This window comes from Ambystoma mexicanum, chromosome 1q (genome assembly GCF_040938575.1).
Source record: "Ambystoma mexicanum isolate Mex_15411 chromosome 1q, UKY_AmexF1_1, whole genome shotgun sequence".
In the NCBI taxonomy this organism is placed as follows: domain Eukaryota; kingdom Metazoa; phylum Chordata; class Amphibia; order Caudata; family Ambystomatidae; genus Ambystoma; species Ambystoma mexicanum.
The window spans coordinates 281520234-281541603 of NC_090922.1; the positions used below are offsets into that span (position 1 = coordinate 281520234).

Genomic DNA, 21370 nt, shown 5'->3' on the forward strand with positions numbered 1-21370 from the left:
TAAAACATATGTTCTGACTACTAAACATGGTTACAACTGCCTTCAATATTGTTTAAAAGCCGATTTCACATAATTACAGATATCTACTATAAAATTGATGTTACAATTCATGAATAGAGACACTGCCCTTAAATACAGCATTCCGGCAGGATACCGGGAAAACTGCCTTGACATTTCTGCCACCCGATATCCCGGTATTACCAGGATATTACAGTCTGCGGAGAGTCCGGTAAATTCCCATTGTATGGAGTCTCATACGACTCCATGGAATGGGATTGCCGGAATTGCCATCACCGTTAGTACCAGTGCCGGTGATTCCAGCATATATTTGCTGGTAGGGTCCTTAACTGCTGGCAGGTCAGGCCTACCAGTAGGTCACTGTCCCTATCAGCCAAGTTGTGTTTCCCTGGTCTGGAAAAAATGCCGGCGCTGGAATTGCCAGCATTTCTTCCAGCTTCTTTTTTTTGTAGTCCGGGGAACTCATATTGAGCCCCATTGCCCCTGTTGTAGTCATCATATTGTAACAGATAACATGACTCCTAAGCCAAAATCTCCTGCGGTCCAAAAACAAGGTACAAATCAACATAAAATCCAATAGGTCTTCTTCGTCCCCGATCCACAAACACATAACATAGTATTTCCAAGCCAACCCATACGTCCCTTCAGTGGTAAGAAGTTCATTCTTATCATTAGAACGATCCTCCTGATTATGTTACTTTCTGCAGAGGCCATATGGCGTGATTCTTCCAAAAACATCAGTGGGCGCAAATTACAGCTTCGCCTAAGGACATATGTTCTAACATTTTACCTCTATTTTTCAAGTCCAACTTATTTATACCACCCTTACAGATTTGCTTAACATCTAAACCCCAGTTCTTCATCAGAGCCACACTCTTTATATACTATGGATATGTGATGTGTGGTAATAGAGTCTGTATTTGACCTTTTGCATTTATTATATTCGGGTTTTCAAAGCTAAGAGTAAATGCTTTTAGCAATAATTCTAAAAATGTACCTTCTACTAAAACCTTAATGCTACATAAACCCAACTCAAGTGTGAATGCCTCACCCGGCATACTTGCTGCTAGATCAAGTATGTTCCTAAAAAAAAAGTATATTTTGGATGTGAGCCAATATAGCACAGTCATTGTGACCCCCATAATTCTCTTCCATAGAGAAACAAGGAATGTACTGTGGCCTCCAATACCCTGGCACACTTCGCTAATCTACTGCCACAAAAACTAGCCCGCAGTCCTTTTTCCACCTTTCAAATCGAGGTACCCAACTACAGTTTATTTGAAAAACAAAATGCCCAGGTAAGAAGGGCATGGGACCCCTTTTCTGAGAACGAACATTTAAATACCTTGTTCTAAGGAGTTTCTTCTACTCAGGAGGGTGTCCACAACCATGTTTTAGCTCACTGCAACCTTCACAGAGGAGAAATATCCAAGTGCATATCAGTCTGGTCCCACTAGAAGGCCATCCAGCACTGAAATTCTAGGCAATTCTCCTCTGAACAAGAGTACCATCAGCAACCCCAGACACGTGTTTCTGCCTTGTTGGGCTTCCTCAGTGAGGTGAAGCTGAGCCTCTCTAAGGCACAGTGAGCAAGCGATGTGGATCTAGAGTACCCTGGGTTACTTAGGGTGCACTGTGGATTTGCCATGCATTTCCATACTATTGCCAAAGGCATTCTGGGCCATTCACTTGTATTGCACAGGTTAGTCAACTAGATTACACACTATCTAAATAGCAATTCACAAAATATGCATGTGAATTTAATTTACATTAGGAGAAGGGTTAACCAGTGAAGTGCCACAACTATGAGTCAGTAATGAGGACCTTTTGTTTCCAATGTCTTTATCAGCAACAGTGCAAAATGTATTGACGGTAGCAATTCCTCCTTGAGGATTGCCTGAAGATCTGAAGTGGGTTCCATACAGTCTAACAAGTGAAACTATGAAGCGGCATATAGGAAAACTGAAAGACATATAAGAGTATGAAATTAGAATAAAAGTAGATAATACAAAGGCATGACTTTGTGCAGAGAAATAATCAGGGAAAGTTGTAAATAATTGTGATGAACTATTGTTCATCACAATCCAGACGGACCTTGAGGTTATCCTGTCAAAGCGATTAAGTTGCCATCCACACTCTGACCAATCAGTATGTAAGGTAATTTAATGGGCATTTGTATAGCATCTATCCCATTGATATGGTCTCAGCATGCTGTATGTTGAGCGCCCTTGCGGACTGAAGTACAGGTTTGAGAAATGTGTATGTGAGATATAGAATGTGTGTGTGCATTTTATCCAATACAAAGGTAGGAAGGTGTGGTTAAGTACCTGTAAGTCATCCATTTTGAGCTGGCTATTGGGTAGGTGCACAGAGGTAGTCTGTAGAGTGTGATGTTATGTGTGCAGCTAGGCCGGATTATATCGGGGTGCGATACTTGCAATCTAATGGCAGAGGTGTTGTGCAAAATGTGTGAAGCAGGACAGACATTATGTCTGCAGCTAACCAAATATTATGTGCAGGAAGCTTCATTCAAATGGTAGAGGTGTTGTGCAAAGTATGTGAAATAGGAGAGACCTTATGTGTGCAGCTAGAACAAATTCTATCATGTGGGATAGCTGCAGTCTGATGGCAGAGATGCTGTGCGAAGTGTTTTAGAGTAGTGCATGAGTGCTGGGTAGTCCATAGAGTATTCGAGAGAGAACATTAGGTGAGCAGCTAGGCCAATTTATATAATGGGGACAGCTGCATTCTAATGGCAGATGTGTTGTGAAAGATGTGTGAAACAGGAGTGACATTATGTGTGCAGCTCAACTACATTTCATTGTTGGGGATAGCTGCATTCTGATGGCAGAAGTGTTGTGGGAAGTGTCTTAGAGGAGTGTGTGGGTGCTGGGTAGTCTGGACAGTATGCGACTGCAACATTATGTGTGCAGCTAGACTGAATTTTATTGTGACGCATAGCTGCATTCTACTGGCAGTGGTGTTGTGCAGTGTGTCTTAGAATAGTGCATGTAGTGGAGGGTGCCGAGAGGTAGTCTCCAGTAGGTCAGCCTTAAAATGTCATCTAAGTTTTTGTTGGCCGCCCTAAAAATGAATATAAATGCAATATGATGGCTACCCTCAGAATCCATCTAAATGCCATACATTGGCTACGCTGAAAATTCATCTAAATGTAATACATTGTATACCATCAGAAATCATCTAAAAGGAAGACATTGGCTAATCACCAAATTCATCTTAAAGCAATACATTGGATACCCTACAAATGCATCTAAATGCAACACATTGGCTACCCTCAGAATTCATCTGAATGTAATATATTTAAGTGTGTCTTAGTGCCATACATTTGGTCCCCTTACATTTATCAAAATGCAATATATTGGCCAGCCTACATTGTACATTCTCCTATTCATTGGTATGTAATTAAATGCAGTACATTAGCTACCCTCACAATTCGGCCCAATGCAACATCTGGGCCACCCCTGAAATCCATCCAAAATCAATTCACCAGCCAACTCCAAAGTTCACCCAGATGCACCATACTGACTGCCCTCATAGTTCATCCAAGTTCAATATGTAGGCCACTCTCACAATTCATTCAAATACAACAGCTTGACTCGAAAGTGTTTCTGCATGAGGACAAATAGTACCACATTAAGATTCCAAGGACAATGGGGACTCCGCCCCAGTCGACAGTCTTAAGACATTGAAAGACAATGAAAAGTCTTCATGGTGGGATCTGCCAATGAGATTGTTTTCAATCCAGTGTTCAGTAAGCCCCAGATTGATGCCAGGTAGCGCCTGCAGGAGTCTATATGACCATTCTCCACCTGATGCCTGACAAAGTAGAGCACATAATCTAAATCAACCTCTACTTAGCGCTTGATTCCTATGCACTATTGGCAGACACGTGTCTATTTGCTTGCACACAGAGACTTGATAGAACTTTCTTGCAGCTCTAATCCTCATGTTCTTTTCAGAGATTAAGGTCACCAAAAACTAGGTCCTCAGGCACCAACTTGCTTGCACAAGATTGGTGGTTGAGGTGTGGAATCATCCCCCTTGCAGAGGCAAAAGGTCCGATCTGACTGCAAAGATACTGAGGGCTTTGTTCCCTAGTGCCTCCAGGTCTGAGTACCAAATTATCTTTGATCAGGTCAGCCTTATCAAGATGAGGGGCAACTGCGTGCGTGTTTTATTGTGTGCAATACCTTAGGCATCATCAGGACACAATGAGAAATGTAAGGAAGGGTTTGGGGGGCACAATGTAGTTAATGGTGATTAAGCGATCCGCCAATGATATTCTGAGGATGTTAGTAAAGTTTCTTGAGTAAATATTATTTCAGGTGCAAGAGGGTCAATCAGTCTCAGGGCCACCTAAGACTGTGAACTAGAAACTAAAACAAACCTACCCTGTTAGACGCTAACAGGAGACCCAATGATGCACTCTTATGGGGATGAATACGATCCCAGGTAGATTTAAACAAAACGATTAGGGGGAATAGGACCCCCTAACCTAATGTGTAATGTAGAAAGTTGTTTTCTGAGAGTTCATCGCTGCTCTAATTAAACAAAAAATGTAAGAAAGAAAAATCAATGAATAGTTCAGTCAATCGTTTTAAAACTTCTTTTTTCCGTGTACCACACTGGGTATCAAAAATGTCTCACAACAAAAATGGACGCCACTATAGTGCACAGGTGCACATTTTAGTGATTATAGAAATTAAACATAATGGAAGAAAATCAATCTCAATTAAACCATTGACAAGTACTTTCTGTTGACAAAGTAGGAATTCAATTGATTTCTGTCCATAACATTATTGTTACAAAATCAAAACAAATTACTATGGTACATAGTTTAGTTTAAACATTGTGTTGATAACTTCACACAGATGCTTCAACCCATAAACATATCATAATATTGATTCCAATCTAATAGGCTCCTTGAGGAGTGATGGGGATGCTGACGCGTTTCGGACACTTGGTCCGTCTTCAGGGGTAGATGCCTATTATTTGTAGTTTGCTAGTGTTCAATTCCTGTGCCAGTAGTGTATCTTAAGGTTTTAACCTATTAGTAATGTAAATCAAAAAAGTATTTTAGTGTGCAACCGATTCATGACAAGTTGGCTCATATAAATTGTAACCATGTGTGTAAGAGCTTAAAGTGGTGTCTATTACCTCAGAGGGCAGATGGCCCCTGCTGGGCGTAGAGTCAGACTTGGTGCCTGAATACAGGGCTGGCTATGGGATCCTGATAACGTCACAGGCAGCAGCCGGGTGCTGCTGCGGTAAAGCTATCAAGGTCTGTCCGTGGAAAACCTGAAACAGAGGTATATACATGTCACTAAATAGGGTATCAGTGTAATGCTGAAAAAAGTTGCAACCAGCGTGTCAGTGGATCCTACTGACATAAATCTCTGTCTGTTGCTAACAATGTATGATCCGAGTAAAGTTTGGTCAGTAAAACGAAGCAAAACTCTAACCTAATGTGGCTAATGGCTCCTTAGGAAATAATCTGGGTGGCTCACAACAAAGGTCCCACGCTAGTGGGTAGGTGAATTTACGTGTAGAGTGTCCTGCTATGCTCGTGTGGGTTCTTTGGACGCTGTGTACTGAGTGAGTGCCGAAGTGTTTAAGAGGGTTGCCATGGGCAACGCACGCATGCGTGTGTTGTACCACGGTGGCCATCTTGGGGTGGGCAAGTTACCAAGGTTACAGCCCACGCTACGTGGATACAGGAGTGTCCTGCTACAGAAACAGTCAAACTTTGCCTACCATCGTGTAAGAATATTCTGGACAATGTCGAGTGCAAATAGGGGGCTACAGGACAAAAGGCAAACATCCGAAAAAGAGAGTTTCGGCAGAGTGCCCACTTCCTGTAGAGGTACAGAGTGCAAACACCATGTGGCGGTTGTGATGCCGTACCACTGTGTTTGTCAGCGAAATTTAGGACAAATACTGAGTGTGTCGGGAGCGGAGGCAAGCGTCCGGAGCTTAAGTGTTTAAGTCATGTGCCCACTTGTAAAGTGGAATTCATCGCCTTGCTGATGTTGACTTAATCTACTGGGTGATGCCGACTCCCTATATGTGTTGTCATCATGAAAGCGCTGCTGCTATACATAAATGAGGGTGACTGTAATTTCACTCAATATTAGTCATCCCATAAGGTAATGATGTTACCAATTACACATGATGTGCCATGTGAGCAACGGTAAGCCGCCTCTGATAATTAAATCATACGGGGAACATTGTATATAGTATATACAACACACTATGTATCCGTGCAACAATGATCATAGGGAGTTAAGGAGTACATTGGAAATAACACTCATCCACATATTCAATTGACAAGAAATGTACACAAAACACATGAGATCGGATTCGCTATTCATTCCTCTGGGGAAGATACAGTCTAGGAGGTCTATCCAGAGCACCTCACGTTGCAGTAGTTTCCTATTTAGGTCACCACCCCTGCTTCCCAAAGTCACTTTTTCAACTATAACACATTTCAATTGTGCTATTGTGTGTCGAGCTTCAAGAAAGTGCAAGGCCACTGGTGAGTTGGAGTTTCTCGTCCTTATGTTGGATTTATGTTCTGTCCAACGAATCTTTGCTTTCCTTGTGGTCATACCAACATAGTAAAAACCACACGGACATTTCAATGCATAAATGACATTTTTAGAATCGCATGTAGAGGAGTGTCTTAGCATAATTGGTTAACCAGAGTGGGGATGTGTAATGGAATTGCCAGTAATAACATTGCCACAATGCTGAGAAATGTGTCACCTTGTGAGCCCTCCCCATTCCAGGTGGCATAGTGTGCATTTCTTGTTCTTATGTAGAGTATCAATGTCCCCAAAGCCTGCAGGAAAAAATAACAGGATCAGCATCCCCCAACACATCTCCCACTCATGGCAGCACGCAACTGTTGCTTAAGGCATCAACACAAATATTCCCCCTTCTCAGCCAGGAGGTAGGTGGGATGCTATTGGGAAATGGAGTGTTACAGACACCAGTTACACATTTTTCAACCTCAGCCCGTCCTGCTTGTAAAATAAATATTGCAGTGGTGAACACCTCAATTACCCCTGCAGATGAGACCAGAGGGCTTCTATTGCCAGGAAGATGGCTTTTAAGTTTGAGAAATGTGTGTGAAATTCCATTCTTCCTGATTCCAAATGTCATAGACCTCCCACCAGTCCATCACTGCTCCCCAACCAGAGAGGCTAGAGTCTGGCAAGATGGAGGCAGATATAAAGGAAGAAAAGTGCACCGCCTAACCTTTTTGAGATGACTTGATTCCATGCAGCAATGGAGGTACGAGTGTAATGACATAGAGATGTACTGCAGTTGTGAACTCTTTGAACATTGTGTGGTGAGTTGTATTAGCCTCACATGCAGCCTATCATGGTGAACTACCAAAATTCACAAGACTATCAGTCACAACGTACACTGATATTTTACTGCTGGGAGGAGCTTGCTTCTTAGGAAGTTTGTTGTATGCAGAGTAAAGTCAGGATCCGCATAGTTGGTGGGTGGGTGAGCATGGGGGATTAGGAGGTAGGCCCTAAACTTTTACACAATCCCAAATATACTAAAATGTGTTTGTCTGCTGTAGTGTCGATTTCTCTTAATTGAATGTGAGGCCCATTGCAAACGCTAGACAGTCAAAATAGTTGAGCAAATTCATCACCTGTAATGGGGTGGGACCAGGAATCAGACAGTCATCCAGTTATCTCTCTGGTAGACACTCAGTGTTGCTCAAGCCGAAGGGCAGGTCTTTGTACTGGTACCAAGGGTTCTGCATGGAGAAGCAAGCAAGGTATCTGTGGGGCCTCCAGATGGAAGTGTACATGTAGGCATCCTTCAGATCTAGGCCACACAACCAATCCCCCCCCTTTCAAAATGCACAGAATCTGCTTGAGTGACCTTCTTGAATCCGTCCATCAGATAGTATTTGAAGCTGGACCGATGGAGTATAGTCCTCAATCCCATTTTGCCGTTCTTGGGCGAGGCAAATACACTCTGGAAGTAGGCTAGATAAGGAGTAGCCTTGGAAAGTACTCTTCAATTGAATCTGCTCTATAGCGTTCAACAGTTTCCTAAGTCCCTCTACGAGGTGCAAGGAATTGAGTGGTTAGGCATGGGGAGTGCCAAGAAGGTCCAGGGGTCGTAAGTATTAAAAAAAAAACGGAGTATGTAAGGCTAGCAAAATTAAGTGGTAGGGCCAATGCAAACCTCAATGATAACGTTTCAAATGAAGTGTTCTCTTCACCTCCTAAGGATAATGACTTAGAACATACAATATAGAGATGGTCAAACGTTTGGTTCACAATCCTATGAAGGTAGATACGTAAAATCTCTGTCTAGTGAAGAGAAGACGGGAGATGCAATGAAGCCAGTGATGCACTATAGGTGATTCATGCATAGGAGACAGACTCCGGATGAGGTATACGTATACGCCAAGATGCCTGGGAGCAACACAGGGGAGTTATTCACAAAACATTTGCTAAATGCATGCAACCATATTTAAGCAAAAGGCAAAGGCTGTGGCAGAACTCACAACTACTAGACCAAGCAGAATGTAAAGAGTAATTATTGGGAGAGCGCAATGACAGAGTGTGACTTATAAGAGCAAAGGGGTATGTGTGCCCAGCCGATTCTCCTTTTGGTCCTTCTCGGTAGCAAAGGTCCATGCATAGTTGGCTGATAGAAATCTGAAGGCAACGATTCCTCCAATGCAAATTGCTGTGCTAGTTTTCATCACGCTAGATATGCGCTCCATCAGTGTTAACAGAATGTTTGCCTTACTCTCGTCCCAATTGTGGAAGGGGCAGATTGGTGGTTTGTGGGACAGAGCGTTACAGCTCTTGAGTGGTATGACCCAGAGGCACTTGATTATTGGCTGGAATTCCTCTTGCTGTTTTTATTCCTGCCAACTCCCTACTCTGTGGGGTGCAGATCCCAACCAAAGGAGTGGGCCTGTCATATGTGTCATAGTCATGGTGGAAGATGACAACCTCTGCTTGTTAATCAGGCTGTGGGAAATAGCACTGGAAGAAACTGGTTTAGTTCTATTTGTTTGTGGATAAACGGCATGCAAATTAGCCGCGGCAAGAAGGAGTGTGCAGTGGCAAAGACAATAATAGTAGGGGAATCGCACAAGTCACCACTCTCAAAAACCAGTAGACAGCATATAAAAGAATGCATTGGGCTACTTGCGGGAGCTGGTTGTGAATTCTGACTGCCTATGTCCATACATTGTATAACAGAGTCCATGCAAGTTGTCTTCAATACTCCTATCTTCTTTCTATTTTGGAAAAGTTGTATACAGTTCAATGCATTAAAAATAAATGTGTTTTTGTGTTCCGTGTTTACACACTAGCATGATACATGGAATGAAGCAACACCAACTTCATAAAGGTTTTGTATGTCACTTATATGTTCTGTTAACAAGCAAATGCACGGGGTGGCACAGACTGTAGATGACAATGCCATGTCTACATACAGCTGCTTTGTACATTTCTTACAATGCAAAGCCACATCATTTACGCTTGAATATTTGTTTTCGTGCCCTTTTTCTGATGCAAGACACCTTGCACTCGTGGGTTTGTGTAATATACGTACAATCCCAACAGCATGCATACACAATACACATGCAGCTTCTAATGTGTTGCACACAATTACATTTAGCAGGCTAATAAACAACGCTTTGCAGTTTCCAAGAAGTGTTAGCATGGAGCAGGCTCTCTTGTAATAAACTCCAGCAGTGCACTGAAGAAGCGCATGCCCATCCGTATCAGCAAATTACACTGCCTTGTGGGAGAAAGGTGATGGAGCACAAAGGCCTCATAAGAGCTGGTCCGCCCTTTAAGAGCCTCGTATAAGTGCTGCAGCAACAGTAAACAGGCAGTATTTTCTAACATGCCACCGAATTCTGGGTTGTGATTGCATGGGATACACTCTGCCGGTGGTAGAAAGAAATTGCATCATAAGCTCAATAATGCATTTTTACTCCATGCAGTAACTTCTCTGTGCCTCAAGTGGTAAATACCCCCATGCAATCCCAACTCATGATAAGGATGTATTTAATGCAAAAAAAATATATAGGCGGTATTTAAAAACACTAAGCGTTTTCATTGCTACCGCCAACTCTCGAGGAGACCCTACTCTTTTAAGTGGCAGCTAGAACTCTGTTTAGAGGACAGCTTTTTACACTGGGGGTGATTTCCAAACGCGTTTCACAATGGCATACTCCCATTGAAAAAGGCTTGGTTAATCAGGCCCACTCTGTGCTGGCTTTAGCTGAATCGTGATGTCATTTTCTCATTGCAGGGGAGTACCGGTGTCCCTAATGCATTGAGAAAACATATACAAGTTGTTAGATGAGCGGTGTACGGCAACATATATTTAACACGTTGTGGTTCATGGCTGGTTATGTACGTGCTTGTGTAGTATATTAGTAAATGTTTAAAGAAAAGGAAACGCGGATCATACTGGACGGGGTGTGTCCGATTGTTGGCAATTGTGCATTCTCACTCAAGCAGGCTTTCCTGCCTGTATATCTCATACATGTAAACAGTAATGTTATTTTGAATGGATAGCGTTATGGCAAATAAGCTATAAAATGTGTAAAGTGCCAGAATTTAAATTGATAGTCGAGAGCTTAACTCCTAATGGGGGTACGAGGGGGGTGATCTGATCAAAATACAAATATTCCTAACAGTCACTTAAAAATGAGTCTCTCACCTGAGCACATGACTGATGCTCCTACTGCAGGCTTCTGAATGAATTCATTAACGTTCAGTTTGTGCCCAAACACATTTTTTAATTAAATGACTCCATATGTGGCTGATCTACTAAACCAATTTATTTATTTATTTTGCATTTGTTAAGCGCACTTGCAGCCCATGAGGCATCGAGGCGCTGTTACAGAGGAAACACAGATTAAGATTAGATTTTTTTTTTTTTTCTTTGTTACGTATTTATAACGCGCTTAAACACTCGGAGGTTTCTAAGCGCGGACCCGGGGATCGAACCTGTTGTTGCTTTGTGTCGTCTTGCTTCCAAGACGCGCACGCTGCCGCTGTGCTATCCTCCCGGGACAATGACCTTCTGTCTTGGTAAATGAGTACCACATAAGGGTATTTACTTGAAGCACATTTATAAGGCTAAGAGCAGCTTGGAAGCCATCTGCGTATACACGCTGTCAAACACGTTAAACATTGAATATGATATGATATGATTGGTTGTTTATATGCCATAAACAACGGATAGAACATGTAACACGATCTATGCCTGCATTCACCGATTGGATGACATGATTGTCATAAGCTACTCAGTGCATTCATGTGCATTAATGCCTTCTGAAAACATAGAAAACCAGATTTACAAAGACATTTTCCCATTGCAAGCAGCAAGTGTGGAAAGTGGGGAGAATTACGCATTTTTCAAGTTTGAAATTCACAAAAGCGAAACTGCTGAGGCAAATCTCTGTGTTACAGTCTAGTTGTGACATACCTACTCATGCGTAATACGTAATAAAAAGATGTAGCACTACTCAAATGCAATAATGCTGCTGCTAATTCAGCACAGAGCGAAAGTCAAGCTACGAGTGTGTAAAGTGTTGCCCATACGTTAAGGTTTCTTTCTCCTGAACTGTCTCTCACAATTTCCCGCCATTAGCTGACAAGGAGACCTTTATGGTGGTATGTCTATGTGAATGAAAACCTGGATCTCAGATTGCTCTATTATTAAACCTGTGGTTTCGTCCGTTAGTCACGTGATGATTAGTGAAGGTGTTTACGCTCACGAGTCCTGGTTATTCAAAAGGATACCGCCAGACCGATTGGGCGAGTACATTTCCCTATTTAATCAGAGCTCAGACCCGCAATCAGTTTAAACGTATGAATTCGCGGAGGCATGTGCTTGGTACGCATCCATTTCACAGGAGGGTGTTATGTTCCAAACTGCCGACCGAGACGTCGGTGGGAGAATGGAGATATAGGCCTTGGGCAGCAAGGCCCTGCTGCGCAGCTCCAACGGGAGCAACAAACACACAGACACACGTGTGTTGGTGTCTTTCCTGGAACTGCTCCCTTGGAGCGGGGGCGGGGCTTTTATTCAGAACGCCTTGCGTCACCGCGTAGCGGGATGCAAGGCAGATGTAACATTCCTCCTTTATTTTAAACAAAACATTAACCAACAAACATCACTTTGACAAGCTGTTTTAACCAGAGAGTTATTTAGTCTCTCGATCGGGTCTTCTACCACACATAGTCTCTGAGTCTGGCCGGGGCCTGGGGCGCAGTTCTTAAACTATATCGTCCACCCATGGGGGCACAACCCTGGCCCCCATCGTGTTGATCACCTTCATCATTCGGCTCACCCAGTTCTGGTTCACTCGGTGGCTCCTCCATGGTCGCTTCATCTTCTGGGTGGTCATGTCCCTCCCCCATGGGCGGGTCTTCTTCTTCCTCTGGTTGTGGCTCTCCGTCCGTCCATAGATCCTTTGGTACTGCCTTGAACCAGGATGCATTTCTCGTTACTTGTCTTTGTCCCCTCTTGGCTGTTATCATGGTGCCATGCCTCTGTCTTACAGTCCATGGGACGGCATTGTATTGGGTGTTTAATTTTGATTTCGATGGGTTCCTCACCATTACCACTTGATCACCAACTTGATGGTGGGACCTCTTGGCATTCCTTTTGTTGCTCATGTGTGCATTCACCACGGTCCTCCTTAGTTTGGTGCGTTTGTGGTAATTCGTGTCTGTGCTCATGCTTGTATGGTGCGGGATGGATGAGTTGATGATCGTTCCATACCTCATGTCTGCCGGCGGTATTCCCGTAGTGCTGTGGGGTGTTACCCTGTAGTTCCTTATGAATCGGTATAAGTCCACTCTCCAGGGGCTTGCGTTAATGCACGACAAGTGCAAAACTTTGTTCATTGTCCGCATGAAACGTTCAACATCGCCATTTGCCTGCGGCCATCTCAGCATTATGTGGTGGTAGCGGATGTTGAGTTCCGTGATATATTTCTTGAATTCCTCTCCTAGGAACGGTGGGCCGTTGTCACTCCTAATCCTCCTCTGAAGTCTGTGCATTGCGAACATTTTCTTGATTGCGGGTATGACCGCCTCTGCTGCCTTGGAGTTGACGATTTCGACCTCGGGGTACCTGGAGTGGTCGTCGATCGTCACCAGCAGGTATGTGCTTTCCTGTAGTTTGCAGAAGTCTATGCTGATGGCATCCCATCTAGCGGACCCTCTCTCCGCAGATAGGATGGGTTCGGGACTGGGCAGCGCCCCTGTTATTTGGCATGGGAGGCAGGTGTTGACTAGCTGCTCTACTTTTCCATCTATGTGGGGGAACCAGACGCAGTGCCTTATCCGGGCCTTGGTCCTCACCATCCCTTGGTGGCCTTTGTGCGCCAGCGCCACTACTCTGTCCTGTAGGCTTGCGGGGATGACGATCCGAGTCCCTCGTATGATGAGCCACTCTTCTGTTATAGATAGGTCCTGTCTGACCGTGAAGATCCCCGTGAGGAATTCTTTGGCTTCCGCTGTTCTGTTGTGGATTTATATTTTGCGGAAGGACTTCCATTCCCTCAAGATGATCGTGTCTTTTACCAGATCACAACAAGGGTCACTTTGCGTGGCCTCTACGATGTCTTCTATTCTGATGGCTCTTGGCTTCATAGTGTGTACCACCTGGAAAATGTGTTCCTCCATCTCCTCCGCCACATGTATTTCCCCTGGTGTGGCCGCTCTTGGGTGTCTCAACAGGAAATCTGCTGGGTTACCACTGCCTGGCTGATATGCTAGCTCGAAGTCATATTGTTGTAGATGTAGCAGCCACTTTGCAATTCTGGCAGGGGGATGTGATGAAGTGCCTGTGAAGATCGGGAGTAGTGGTTTGTGGTCAGTATAGGTCTTGAACTTTCAGCTATATAGATATAGATGAAAATGGCGGCAGCCCTACAGTACTGCGATCGCTTCTTTTTCGATGTGGGAGTAACATTGCTCTGTCAGAGTCAGTGCGCGGGATGCATAGGCAATCAGCATCAACTCTCCTGTGTTAGCCACCTGTATGAAGATGGCTCCCAGACCCACGGGGCTAGCGTCAACATACAGTTCTGTTGCCAGTGCAGGATCGTAATATGCCATGGTTTTGTCTGCCGAGAGTGATGCCTTGATGTGTTCGAATGCTTCTTAGTAGGTGGGCCCCAATCCCATTTCGTGCTGGCCTTCATGAGTTCTCAAAGGGGTTCTGATAGCGTGGCCAGGTTCGGGATGAACCTTCCGCAGTAGGTAGCCATTGCTAGGAAACTGCGAACCTCCGTTGGTGTGGTGGGGGGTGAAGCAGCCTGGATGTCTGCTACTTTTTGGGGGTTCACCAAAATGCCAGCGCTGTTGAAGATGTACCCAAAAAAAGAGATCTCTTCCTTTAGGAACTCGCATTTTTCTTTGTGAATTGTCAATCCAGCTCTCACTAACCTGCTGAGTAGCATGTGAAGCCTCCTTACGTGTTCTTCCTTGTTTTCTGCATGAATGAGAATGTCATCACTGACGTTTAGGACCTCCGGAATGTCGCGTATCACCTCCTGGATTGTTTGTTGAAAAACTTTGGCTGCCGAGGAGATTCCGAAGCTGAGCCGCTTGTATTTGCGTAGGCCAATGTGAGTTGAGAATGTTGTGATGTACCAGGAATCACAATGTAGTTTCAGTTGGTGATATCTGGCGTTCAGGGTAACCTTTGAGAATATCTTGGATCCTGTGAGGTCTGCTACTATTTCATCGAGGGTCGGGGTGATGTGACACTCCCGTTTTATCGCAGCGTTGGGGAGGCGCATGCAAATGCATAATCTCCCTTTGGGCGTTGTTTGGGCTTCTTGGTGACAACCATGGGTGACACCCACGACGTAGGCCCAGTCACCTCCTCGATGATGCCCGCCTTCTCCAGTGCCCGAAGCTCCTTTTCCACCTGGTTCTGTATGTGGAATGGCGATCTTCGGTGTCGCACTGCTCGCGGTTGGACAGACTCATCGATGTGCAGCTTGATTGACTTCTCTTTTAGGCATCCAATCCCTTTGAGGAGGTTCGGGTATTTCTTGAGAATGTTGTCGACGTCTTGTGAGTCGGTCACTTCGCATATGACGCTTATCAGCCCCAGGTACTCTGCTGCGTCTCCGCTCAGAAGACATTCAATGCCTGCGTTTACCATGTAGATTTTTGACTGCAGTGATTTTCTACCCTTGCTAAGTGTGGTTAGCAATCTGCCTACTATGGGCAGTGGAGTCTTGCACCCATATGCAAATAGTAGCGTGTCCGTCGATTTCAGGGCAAGTTGGGCCCGTCATTTTCTGAATGCGGTCAGTGGCATGATGTCGACGGACGCCCCCGTGTCTATAGTCATTTGCCTGTCTTTCCCTTGGATCGCTACTTGGCATTTTTGTCTTCGAATTTTCCTTATGGGTGTTGTGCTTCCATAGTTTAGTGCAGAAATTAGGTATACTTTCTTTCCCTTCTTCTTGCTGAGTCTGTGCCACATCGTCCCCTTCCTCCTCAATCGACGAGTTTGCTGTTTCGACGCGGCGGGCGCTGGCCTGTTTCTTTTTCTTTCCTGCATTTTTGTCCTAGGGTGCCTGTGGTTGCTGTTGTGGTACCCCCTACGATCTGAATACTTTTACGTAGTGGCCTTTTCTGCTGCATGCCCCGCATGTGGTACCTTGGGCCGGGCAGTTTCGTCGTCCGTGGCAAGGCCCCCCGCACCACTCGCATTCTGTGGGTCCTGGGATTCTGTGTTGCCATCTGGGATGCATGCTGTTTCCACTGGCCTCATCCCTCGTGAATTGGTGATTCGTGATTTGGGCGACGGTTGCCATCGTGAGAGCCGGCTGTAGTTTCTGTAGGGTCGTGCCCATGTGTGCCGCCCCGGTATGTGCCAGTTACCTGTGGCGGCCAAGTTCCAGGATTCTGGTCAGGGAAATTCCTTTTTGGCTTAGCACCATCCTGCTTAGCTTCTCTGAGTGTATCCCATTTATGAGTTGGCGTCAGATCTCCTTTTCAATGTCCGTTAATTCACATGAGATTGCGAGTTTCCGGAGCCTGGTGTGATAGGCATCCAGTGTCTCATCCTCTGAATGGTGGTGCAGAATATAAATGTCTTATAGTCTGGATTGAGCTGGGGCATAAAGTGGGCATAAAGTGGGCCATCAGGGCGTCCTTCATTTGCTGGTAAACGTTGAGCCCATCCGTGATGGTAAGCGAGTTGAAGATGCGTAGGACCTCACCTCCAACATTAAGTAGGCGGTGCGACCTCATTTTACTTGATGTGGTAATGTCTTTGCACTCCATGGTCATCTCAAACTTTTGTTTCCACAACTACCATCGTGGGCCAACTGATGATGGGGCGGTGTACGGATCAAAAGGGTTGAGTGCAATGGTTGTTCCTCATTGCGGGCGTGCTTGCAGCGTGGACAGTGACAGGTTCGCAGCCATTCTAGAGGTCGTGCCGGGCCTGGGAGTGGACGTGCCTGTCGCCATATTTCGTGGATCTGGCGTCTAACAGTGCGCACTTGTGGCAAATGTTCCCTCACCTTGGAAGTCTGTGGGCGATTCCTCTCGGCTTCCCCATCGTGTGTCCACGTGTTGGGCACGAGGCTGATTCCTCTACCAGCTGTTGGGCATCAGACTGCCTGCCCTATGGTGTTCGGGCCTTCCCGTGCTGTATTTCGTGGCCGTGGGTGTGGGCAAATCAGTTGCCATCCACTTGTTTGCTCTGTGGGCTTTTCGGATTCTTGAGGAAAAGGGAACACATTTTATTTTTATTTTTTTTTCAGGTGGGGGTTTGGGTGCCCCCACCATGATTCAAAAATGTTGCCCTCTCCGAGGGCTGTGTCTGCTGGGCAGCGGCATCGCGTGTGTCTTTTTGTCTCGCTTCCTCGTCACCAGTGTTATGTTCCAAACTCCCGACCGAGGCGTTGGCGGGAGAATGGAGATATAGGCCTTGGGCAGCAAGGCCCCGCTACGCAGCTCCAACGGGAGCAACAAACACACAGACACATGTGCATTGGTGTCTTTCCTGGAACTGCTCCCGTGGAGCGGGGCGGGGTTTTTATTCAGAACGCCTTGCATCACCGCATAGCGGGACGCAAAGCGGATGTAACAGTGGGCTTTGACAGATTTAAAGCACATTTCGAGTCTTTAGACTAGAAAACTATCTGTGTTGTTACAGGGGATTGTTTTCTAATGTTGACACTTGTGGGTCTGTTTCGAGTTAGGCTGAATGACATATACCTCGCCTCCATGCCATCAGTCTCGCTGCAGATTGAATCTGCAATACTATATTGATTGCACTATTTTGGGGCTGGGTGCCCGAGCATCTGCTGCACACTATTTTTACCACGTGTCACGGTCGTGCACCTCACGCCGACATCGCAGATCGGACACTGATCGTGTGTGCGTGAGCACTATTTACTTTGCCGCCACACTGCCACCCTGAGCGAGACGCGGCACACTTCTCCATGCTACTTGCAGGTCGCACTGCTCGAGAGCTTTGCATAATATACGCCCATGCATGAAGTCACGCAGCTTTTCCTCTGCAATACTTTTATCATTCACGGTGCCCTGACACAGGCGCCCAGGGACAAGCACTTTAAGTGACAATTGACCCCTCCAGACTGATATCTACCTTCCTCTGGCCCAGTCATATGTCCACACGCATCTACTGAACACCCAGACATCAGTCTTCTTTTGTCCTGACGAAGGCCCTTAGAAGAACATGGCTACATTCCAGCCCCTACAAAAGGATGACACACCGTGGTGTAGACATTAACTCTTTTCACAGTGCTATATCGAAATTCCACTCTGTAAACTGTTGTACATTATATGTATCCTTTGCATGTGTATATGACCCCTATCGTGCTTGACCTCGACTGTAGAATTCATATTGAGTTGACACTATGTACTTTACTGCAAGGAATTTATCTTGCTGATGTATATGTTGCAATCTATATTGATTTATGTATATAAGTTGGTGTTCTGTGTTGCACTATCTAGTAATACATGTATATATTCTAAAAATATAAATGTAAACTATCACACCAACTAAAGTGTGAGACCAGATGTCATTCATATATTCTGTATTCTCTAAATTAGTTATAAGGGAGCACACTTGTTCTACTGACCCTTTCAACTGTATCTGATGATAATATAGCCCTCCTGGGCAGTATAGATTCATCACCAGGAGCCCTACCTTACTCTGAATGACATATTGTCCTTCCAGTATTATACGGTGGTGTGCAGATGTATTACAGATGTTTCTTTCATGGCACAGCAAGGCATTGGATGCAATATGAAGACATTATGCTACGCTTTTGGAACTGCAATGGTGGTCAATTATTGCGAGCAGGCTTAACTTGAGAGACTGGAGTTTGATAAGCCATCTGCCAGGGGTGTTGCTAGATCTGGGGCTACGCTAATGCTGGGACTGGCAGGATTTGGGGCTAGCTAGCCTTTTGGTTGTTGCCCCTAAGCTTCTATCCGTAGCTACAACCAAAAGACCCGGGGCTATAGCCCATCAGCACCCCCCCACCCAGCAATGCCTTTGTCATATGCTGTCCTATACTACTTATGATAAAGATTAGTTACATATCTTTTAAGTCATAAAGCCATTTTGTGGTGGTTGGCCTGTGAACTGAGCCCCTTTTATTTCAAGTGGACTGCTTGCCTTCTCAATTCCTCATGATATTTGTAACTATTGTACCACCCTTCAACTGGGTGTTCCCATGAGGTAATTTGATACATTTAGTTCTGAGTAAAAAATATGTGATTTTGTAGGCATCTCTTATGAATGTATATTCATTATTTGTGATTTATCTTAGGCAAGTGGGTGCATCTTGCGACTTTTAATTGTGAAGTATTTCTCATAAATAGTTCCACTTTGTGGTCAAGATATTAATAGAGGCAGCCTGAAGAAAGTTCTACAACAAAGGGAACAGAAACATGTTGTGGGGGACATTGGCTGTGGGCGGATATCCTGGACACAGCGATTTGTGTTGTTTTAACTTGCCTGCCACAGTGTTGTGTTGGTTCACAAATGTCACTGGGTGCGGTGAAGGGATTTTTATATTTTGTTGTTTGCATATTGATACTACTATGTGATTTATAGATGACTGATGTAATATGTTTGTGAGATGATTCTTGTGCTTTTTTTATTCAATTTGCGTGCTGTTACTATGTGTTTAATTACATGTTTTCTAATAAAGATAACTAGAATGAATGCAAATATTTATGATATACAAAATATATTTGAGGTGTACTATATTAAATAAGTGCATCTGCAGTGTGAATAGAGGCCTGCGAGTGTAGGGGATCTTTGCACGTTTTTTGTGATTAGCTTTACCTGAGTGGATCCCCTATATGTTTATCAGGTACTATCTTTTGAGTTTTATAAGCTCTCTATTATCTTCATGTCCCAACATATTTTAGTCCAAAACTGGACTATTAAATATATTGTATTAAACCTGCGTATAATATTTGTTTTCAACACACTACAGCTTGCATGTTGTGTGGCTTGTCAGAAAAACTGGAACGCTATCTTTTATCAGTGTGAGATGAAACCAGGCATTGAAGGAGGTGACTATGTATTTATTATAAGTCACAACATAATCCCTACAAGGTATTGTAATTCACCTCAGAGTTCTTTGAACTTACAAAACAAAGCAGCCTTCAGCTTTATTCTATTTTGTTACCAAGCCTTCTTGTTCACTTGAAGTGTCTTATTAACATATGGTGGTTTTTAGTCATTGCCACAACATATCAAATTCTGACATTCATAAAACTTCTATGATGCTTTGTTTCAGGCACAAAGAGAGCAAACAGGCCGTATCACAAATGGCCTTTGGATGTACCAATGAGACCACAGAAAAGTGTTTTGTGTGCCCCCACCCAGCCCCTAAAGGGACCACTACTTTCAATACAAATTCAAAACCCTCCTATTGATGAATTTGCTCTTTATAAAGGTTTTGTTTAAAACACATGTTTTGTATGGTAAGTTCCAAATGCATATCAATAAGTAAAATGCAAAGTCCAGCAACGGTGCCAATGGCAGGTTAACTCAAAGTGCTTTGGTCAGTAGTCCCACCTTCAGGAGTGTACCAACTATGCTGCAATAACAAACCGATACACCAGTTTACTCAGAAGCCGAATACCAAAGAACATTAGTTACTATGTCCCAGATTTATGAACTCCACCATCTCCCTCAATATATGCAACGCCACAAAATAGCAATTATTGCCACGTAGTTGACCTGCCCCTCTCATGTTGACGTTGAACATCTGCCCTTATAATAGGTGACACTTAGTTGGACTGCATTTTACAGGCAACTAATGCCAAAATGCACTCTTTATCATGACTAATTAATACAATGGGATGATAAATGAACCATCAATTGCTCTGAAACTGAAAGGGTGTTGTGTCTATGCATTTACTGGTCTTTATAATTAACACAGACAGTTCATGCCATGTCTATACATATCTATTATTTGAACTTGAACATGTCTTGACCATTTTATTGTATGTGTTTCCTCTTTTAGATATTCCATTTACAAAGATCCAGCTGGCTGGTTGAGTATTGACCCCACAAGTGGTACCGTTCACACTGCAGGTGTCTTGGATCGGGAATCCCCTTTTGTTCACAACAACACGTATGCAGCACAGTTCCTGGCAATAGACAATGGTGAGTCTTTTTTGAAACATATCACAGACCACTTCACTCATCAAATATATCTTTGTTTTTGTTCATGGATGAAAATATGCAGTCATGAGCCAATGGAAATAGAATATTACCAGGGACTAGAGGCTAGAGTAGTTCTTGTGATACTGACCTGAGCTAGAGCTCTAGGTGGTGATCATTGTCAGAGAATGTCATGCATGAGTGAAAAATGTACCAAGAACACTAACTTGTAAAACTGCTTGAAAACTAGGCTTGTGATCTGAATCTTTGAGCCACAATGGGTTATGAGGAAGGATCATATTGACCCTTTGACATATTGACAATTATTTGAAGGCCATTTCTAAAAATAAGCATACTCAAGTACGAGTTTCAGAGAAAATGTCCCTATGTACATTGAATTTCTCACCCTTCAATACAGTTGGACTTGTCTTTGAGGGCCTTCAACTACTTCCCCAAATTATTGTTGTCAAAACAATAAAGAAGATCCCTGTTGAGTACATTGCTCAGCTGGGTGTGTAAGTATGATGAAACCAAACAGTTCTGAAGGAAACAGAAAGGTAGTGGCGCAGTGACTGAGCACACAGATTACCCAGAGGAGAACAATTCACAGAACAGA

At 44.1% G+C, this 21370-nt stretch overlaps 1 protein-coding gene across 1 annotated transcript in view; it reads left to right on the forward strand.

Annotated features, from left to right (window-relative positions):
* CDH13 (cadherin 13) overlaps positions 1-21370 on the forward strand; it is a 2842668-nt gene that overhangs the window by 2541218 nt on the left and 280080 nt on the right. Inside the window, exon 11 of the mRNA XM_069638658.1 lies at positions 20615-20757. Within this exon, the coding sequence (XP_069494759.1) occupies positions 20615-20757 (143 nt within the window). The remainder of the gene's footprint in view (positions 1-20614; positions 20758-21370) is intronic.